This window comes from Mus caroli, chromosome 10 (genome assembly GCF_900094665.2).
Source record: "Mus caroli chromosome 10, CAROLI_EIJ_v1.1, whole genome shotgun sequence".
NCBI lineage: Eukaryota > Metazoa > Chordata > Mammalia > Rodentia > Muridae > Mus > Mus caroli.
This window is the reverse complement of record NC_034579.1, coordinates 34,604,719-34,612,369: the sequence shown is the minus strand read 5'-3', so window position 1 is coordinate 34,612,369 and position 7,651 is coordinate 34,604,719. Positions and strand designations below refer to the sequence as shown.

At 39.7% G+C, this 7,651-nt stretch overlaps 1 protein-coding gene across 4 annotated transcripts in view; it reads left to right on the top strand.

Moving 5' to 3' along the window:
• Positions 1-5,605, top strand: part of Fam229b (family with sequence similarity 229 member B) — a 14,541-nt gene extending 8,936 nt beyond the window's left edge. For 2 of the 4 annotated variants that reach the window (XM_029482761.1, XM_021174936.1), the window contains exons 3-5: positions 2,045-2,200; positions 4,021-4,159; positions 5,375-5,605. In XM_029482761.1, the coding sequence (XP_029338621.1) occupies positions 4,035-4,159; positions 5,375-5,492 (243 nt within the window). In that variant the 5' untranslated portion in view covers positions 2,045-2,200; positions 4,021-4,034 and the 3' untranslated portion in view covers positions 5,493-5,605. Of the gene's footprint in view, positions 1-2,041; positions 2,201-4,020; positions 4,160-5,374 lie in introns of all 4 variants that reach the window. The other 2 variants (XM_021174935.2, XM_021174934.1) reach the window with 1 other exon arrangement.
• The last annotated feature ends 2,046 nt before the right edge of the window (positions 5,606-7,651 follow it).

Here is a 7,651-nt window from a genome sequence, read left to right as displayed (position 1 = left end):
TCCCTCCCTGTAGGATTTCTGAGATTTCTTTTTTTTTAAAAATTAGATATTTTCTTTATTTACATTTCAAATGTTATCCCCTTTCCTGGTTTCCCCTTTGAAAACCCTCTATCCTATCCCCCTACCCCTGCTTCTATGAGGGTGCTCCCCCACCCATCAACCCACTCCTGCTTCCCCATCCTGGCATTCCCCTACACTGGGTCATTGATTTGCTCTGTCTTTTTATTATTTAACATGGATGTAGCTCATGGTAGAATTTCAGGAAAACATTACTGGATGAGTAAATGAAGTATAATAATAGTTATGTTTTCCTGGGATATAATCTTCTTTGTATTTTATGAATATGATAGTTATTGAAAGATCATTATTTGGGGGCTTATCATTAAGAGAGCATATTTAGAGATTTTCCTTTTATTCCTTATTTATGCTTACGTATCTATTGCTTTGTGGATACTGCTGTAGATAAGTCCATGTGGTTTTATGATATATTACAGTGTTGCCAATTTTTCACCAATAAGTCTATTGTTTTTCATTATACCAGCTGCACAGAAAACCTGACACAGTTTGTGCCAATAAATGATCTAAAATAATACTAAAGGGCTTAAAGAATAGTAGCCTTGAAGATACCTCACTTTGTGGTTGTAAAGCCATTTTACAGGTAAACTTTTGGTGATCTGCGTAGAATTTTAGTGCTAACATCCTGTCAAAATTCACATCTAATTTTGATGCCCAAACCCACCATCTTTGAACTGTTATCTTGTCTCAAACACACCAACTTAAACTTTTTTTTTTGCCATGTTTAGATGTTAGTCATATACTAGTTAACAACGGGCAGCAATTAATGTCAGGCGTCTGACTGTGACACAGTAAGTTGAACTGAGTTTTCTTTAAGATGAAATTGTGATCAGTGTATTCACAGAAAACCCTTGTAAGAGAAAGAAGATAGAGGAAAGATTTTTATTCAACATAAACTTCATTCCTAGAATAGATGCCAGGTTTTTGTTTGTTTGTTTTTGTAGCCCAAGTTTTGAAGCACAACAGTAGGAACTGAGTATAATGTGTAGTTGCAAAGACTTTCATAAAGTTAAAAATTCTCACTAGCATTCAACACTTAGTTATTAGCTATGAAAACTGAACAGGTTGTTAGTTGAAGATTATTGAAGTCTGGAGTATGGGTTAAACTAAGAGCACTACAAAGTAGGGCAGAAATTGAGTGAAGCAAGCAGAGGCTACATAAGCCCAGCACTGGTGGTAAGAGAGTCCTAAAGATAGGATCAGCAACAGACACACTCTAGGACAAGGAATTAGAATAGCAAGAGTGGACAAAATGTAGTCCTCTTTTCACAACTCTCATCCCCTCCATTTGGGAATGACAAGGCTGTCTGGATGAAACAGGAAAAAGAGGTGGTGCAGGCATTACCAGAAATATCCAGGGGGCTGGAGAGATGGCTCAGCGTTTAAGAGCACTGACTGCTCTTCCAGAGGTCCTGAGTTCAATTCCCAGCAACCACAAGGTGGCTCACAACCATCTGTAATGGGATCTGATGCCCTCTTCTGGTGTGTCTGAAGACAGCAACAGTGTACTCACATACATAAAAATAAATAAATAAATCTAAAAAACAAAAAATTACATTAAAAAAAAAAAGAAAAAAAAGAAATATTCCAGCACTTGGAAGAATTCCAAGTAAGATGAGATCTGTATGTGAAAAATCTCTTCTCAACCTTTTAGCTAAGGTCAAATTCAGAGACACAGAGAACTTTAGTTTGAGTATCAAGACTCTGAGTGGGAGAATGGTGTAGACAGATAGGTGTCCTTGCTGTTGATAGAGCAAGTCTCAGAGGTGGAGATGAAGAGGAAATGGTGTATGAGGCGGGAAGACTCAGGAGTACAGCTTTGTGAAAACTGATTAGTTCTAGGTCTTCATAGATTAAGATACGTAATGTTGAAAATAAGGCACTGACAAGAATAAGCCTCTGACACAGTTTAATTGAACACTCACATTGTTGCCAGAGATCTGAACTGAGCTGCTTAATTTGTTAGCAGGCAGGAAGCTATGTGAAGGAATCTTCTGACGTCATAATTCTGGGTGTCCCTGGAACATTTGATCAACATTCCTTTGGCAAGTCTAGCCTTCTATGGAAAGTCAGTAGACACAATTGATTTATTCACCTCTACAGGAATCAGACTTGGCCTATTTTGGTAAGTCTATGTCTTCTTAAGCCAGGTAGCTAAGGCTTAATTTTCCACAGACAGTTACATGAAGCCACAGGTGACAATGTTTATACAAGATCTTCATTGAATAACCCCCCTTTCTTGATAATGGCCACACTCTAATTGTTGGAACTTACAAAATTTGTTTTATTATTATTTCCAATAAGTATTCACTTATTATGAATAGAATTTCAGACATAAGAAATGCTTTAAAGGCAATGCCACCTTTCCTATTTCTTGTGTATTAATAAGGACATGTAAATTTATTCAAGATAGTTATTCAATGTCCACTGTGTACCCAAACTTGTCTACCTATAAAGAATTAAATGGGACAAAGATGAACAAGGAATGGTTAGGATATTTAAAACATTTATTAAAATAATTAGCACAGTGCTTCTTAACAGGGAGAAATTTTGCTTTTCTCTCCTATCAGGGGATATGTGCTAATGTTTGGGGACATTTCAAAAAAGAAAAACTGTCAAAACACTAGGAGAAGGTTGTTGTTGCCATCTAGTGGATAAATACTGAGGAATACTTTACAATGCCTGTGACAGTCTTTCTTTCTTCATCTTAGCAGCACGTGGTCTCAAATGTCCATAGCACCCTGGTTAGAGATCCTGAGTTTGATAACTGTTACAAAACAGAGAGAGAGAGAGAGAGAGAGAGAGAGAGAGAGAGAGAGAGAGAGCCATGAAGACTTAGACAATAAGGGTTATAGGAGAGTTCTTTCTCTAAGAAAGGGAAATGTAAATTCATGGGAGCTGTGGGCTGGGGAGAGTTCTAGGTACAGGAAACAGTAGATAGTAATTGAACTTATTTGACTACATGCATTGCGTAAACTTAATCTCTCCCTTTTACATGTGTGTTTACTAATGATCAGTATCTACTAATTAATACTAGTTATCACTAACTAAGGACTTACTGTGTGTCAGGCATTGTATTTCACATGATTGTCTCCTTTAAACCTACTGTTATCTGAAAGCATTCAGATATTATTAACTTACCCTTTAGAAATATAGACAAGTTGCCAGGCAGTGGTGGTGCACACCTTTAATTCCAGCACACAAGAGGCAAAGGCAGGGGGCACATGAATCACTGTAACTTTGAGGCCAACCCTATTCTACAAAGTGAGTTCCAGGACAGTCAGGGTTACACAGAGAAACCCTGTCTCACGAGAGAGAGAGGCAGAGAGGCAGAGAAACAGAGAGAGACAGAGAGAAAGACAGATAGACAGACAGACACACACACACACACACACACAGAGAGAGAGAGAGAGAGAGAGAGAGAGAGAGAGAGAGAGAGAGAGAGAGGAGAGAGAGAGGAGAGAGAGAGAATGAGAATAAATAAAATAGGGACAAGTTAAGTGTTTACTCTCAAAAAGCCACTTTCTTAACTAATGCTCTATGACATAGGGGGTAGGTAGACTAAAGGGTTATGGGAACACAAGGTATATTCTACTCAAAGAGAGTCTACATTAGTGGAGAGGCATAGAAGGGTAGGGGGAATGAAGACTCAGACTTGCTGATTTTAATAATAATGAGAAGGACATTTGACATTTTCTTTCCCCACAGTTTAGATATCACTGTTAACCACAGGCAGAGACACACATAACCACAACATAGGTACAGTTAGCTTACACTTCTTGGGGGCCATTTTGAATTTATTGTAAGATTCTAAATTGTTAGTTGTATAATTAACTTTTATAGATTTTTTCAGATGTCACCTTCTGAATGTTTTTGTAAGAAAATTGAAGCATTAAAAATGTCTTTGAAGATAAGCAGCATTGTTGTTTTAACTTTGTATTTTAGGATTTCAGTGAATTATGCCTTTTCGGTTTGGGACCCAGCCAAGGAGGTTTCCAGTGGAAGGGGGAGACTCTTCAATTGAGCTAGAATCAGGCCTGCGCTCTAGTGCTTCCTGTAACGGCAAAGAGACGTCACCCAATAGGTGGATATTTTGCCAACTATTGGCTATCATCAGTATGAGCACTGACACTTATATTAGCAGAAACAAATTAAACCTGGGAAGCCAAGTGCTGCTGTTATTACATTAGCACTAACAAGAGCACAGATTTTAAGTCTATATTTTGTAACTTTGTAAGACTAGACCGATCCTTCCTCTGCCACATACATTTTTATCTAGATTGTGTCTATATTCTTAAGATCAACATCAGATCACCAGTATAATTATGTGTAGGGCATTGTTTTAGGTACAAGGGTACAAATTCAAAAACAGAGGGAGGCCTCTCATTGGTGTCACTTGGCTTGCTTTAGATCATTGGCTGAGGCAACAGTAGAGTATGGAAACACTATGAGAGAAGCCACATTTACAGAATTGAAGCAAGCCATTACAAACAGGATTTGTTTCACTTTCCTGCTGTTTTCCATAATGAAACAGTAAATAATACACTCCTACTTGTCTTAGTGGATTAGAAATTTTGGTCACACTGGGCATGGTGGCGCACACCTTTGATCCTGGCACTTGGAAGGCAGAGGCAGGTGAATTTCTGAGTTTGAGGCCAGCCTGGTCTACAGAGTAAGTTCCAGGACAGCTAAGGCTACACAGAAAAACCCTGTCTCGAAAACCAAAAGAAAAGAAATTTCGGTCACGGAGTTAAGCTTAGGAAGGTAGATACTTTAAAAGTTAGACTTATGGATGGAAAAGGCTAAAATATCCAGGGTTGGTTATTTGGTAGGAGTGTCAGAAAAGGATCCCAGACTCTAGATGTATTTAAGAGTATTTTTAACTCTGAGGTTCTATGAATGTCTGAGCATTAGTCTGCTGGCTTTCACTCCACAAATGTTTTGAAATTACACAACCAAAGTGATTGAAGGTTCATATCTGAATCTACATACTATTACTACTTATTTATATTTATACATTTTTTTGCCATTTAATATTTAATTGAAACTCTTGAAAATGAACATCTGGAACATAATTTTGTTTTAATGTATTTCCCATAATTAAATACATGGGAGTAGGCACATGTTCATTGTTATGTATGTGTAGATTCTTATCAGAACCTCTGATTATACATCTTTGTGACATTGAAAAGCTTCAGAAAAGTTTTAAACAGTTGAAAAGATATTGAAATTTTTCTTTGCTTTGAAAATAATTTCCTGTTTTGTATCTTAACTACTTATCATTTGCCCTTTCATTCAGGCAACTCCGAAGATGCCCTGGAAGTCATTGCCTGACAATAACTGATGTTCCCATCACTGTCTATGCAACAATGAGAAAGCCACCTGCGCAAAGCAGCAAGGAAATGCATCCCAAATAGCATCATTAAGTCTTCTGTCGAGGGTTGACTAGGTCAAGGGTAATGGGCCAGTATCATCTCCCGGTCTGCCTGGTAAACAAATAAAGGTGGTGGCACTCATTGGGTGATGACAATAGTTGACTCTTCCATTTTAATAAGAACAAAAGGTGCGGTCAGCAGAGCGCTCCGCATGCTAAGCCATTGGTTGCATCTGACAAGACAGACTACTTCACACACTAGTACCCTAGAGGTCACTTTGCTCACTGCAGATTACTAGTTTTAAAAATTCAAGATAAAGTCTGATCCATGATGGTCATAATGGCAGATTTTCAGAGCTTATACAAAGCTGATAGGTATTTGAATTTTTGTTAGCTGAAGAGAAAAGACCATGCAGAAAAGTGGGCACTGAGTTCTGCCTTTATAGGTCTAAACTACCTCTCTGGAGAAAGCCTAATACAAATCAACTTTAACTGAACGTGAGGGAGTCAAGGTGATCCCTAAGTATCACAGTTGTCTGTCAAAGAAGCAGCACTCCTTAGAGAAAGAACACTCTTATCTAGGTCAAGGTTGCCAAGGACAAGAAAAGAATGGCAGGGCCGTGTCATAAAGGACCTGAGAGCTCATCCAAGGGGGAGTGATTGGTGTCTCAACCATGGTGGTAAGTCCTTTCCTTTTCCCCTCCCTCTCTCCTACCTCTCACTCCTTGGCTTCCTCCCTCTTCCTTTCTTCATCTAGGGGTCCTGCTCAAGGGCTCCCACATGCTGGGAGAGCTCTCTGCCACTGAGTTACATTGTAAGCTAAACAGACTGAAATATCACTCTGAAAGCAGGGCAGAAGGTAAAAAGAAATGCATACAATAGACTTAAATTCTATCACTTACATAGTTGTATCAATTACAAAAGGTCTAAACTTCAATTGTAAGACAAAGACTATCATATGGCCAGAAAGAAAAGAATGTAAGCATAAGCTGTTTGTCACTTTAAATCTGAGACTCATAAATTAAAAGTCTAAAAGGACTGGGGCAGGAGAGATGGCTCAGTGGTTGAGAATACTTTCAGAGGGCCTTGGTTCAGCTCCCAGTACTCATGACGAAGTGTCTGTCCCACACCGCTGGTGATTCCTTTTCTTGGGATCTGATATCCTTTCTGGCATCTGTGGGCCCTGAACCATGTGCTGCACACACTCATGCAGATGAAACACCCACACACATAAATACTTTTTATAAAGAAGAAAAGGATGCAAATAGAATACATGCAAACAAACATTAATCAAAAGGAGGTTGGAGTAATGATATTAATCATTATATAAAGCTTCAAAGTGCACCAAACCACAGGAACTGATGCAACTGAAAGAAATCACTCCACATTTACAGTATAGATTTCAAGAGGTGGAATAAGAAGACAATCACTGAAGACAGAGAAAACATGATTCATTTGTACAGAATGCCACCTCACAAAGCTAGAATAGTGCATATTCCTTCTAAATGCTCATGAAAATGCACTATGCAAACCACATTATGGGCTATCAAATTTCAGAAAGTTGAAAAGTATTAAGAGTCTGCAGTGTATTGTGAGAACTAAAAGGGGTTTAGGGGAAAAAGGGAGGAAGGGAGGATAGCCTGGGCCTGCCAGAGTTCCTCCTGTGCTCTGGGCAGACAGACAAGGGAGGGCTACCAGACACTTTCTACTAGACCCCCGGGGGGGCATCTAAGCCACTGACCCCACTCGACAGGGGGTAGGGTGGGGTGGGGGTGTGGTCAAGGGGCAGCCCCCGACCAGGGGTCCCGGGGTGACACCCTGTAGCACCAGGGTTATAGGAGAGAAGGCTGAGAGAGAGAGGTTCCCATGCAGGCAAGAGTAAGTGAAGGGGGCCTTGATGAACAGAGACAGTCTATGGTTTTAGAGCTTTATTGTAGAAAGGCAGGGGGAAAGAGAGAAAGTGAAAAGAGAGAGAGAGAGAGACCAGCCATGGCCAAGAGGAGGGAAGGGGGGGAGAGAGAAAGAAGACAGGCTAGAGAGTAAGAAAAAGAGTGAGAGGAGAGGAGAGGAGAGGAGAGGAGAGGAGGGGAGAGTAAGGGAGTGAGAGGAGTAAGAGAGCGAGGTGGGGCCAAGCAGCCCCTCTTATTGTATGATGTTATCTTTACTGTTGCTAGGTAACTAGGGAGGAATCTAGCCTGAAGG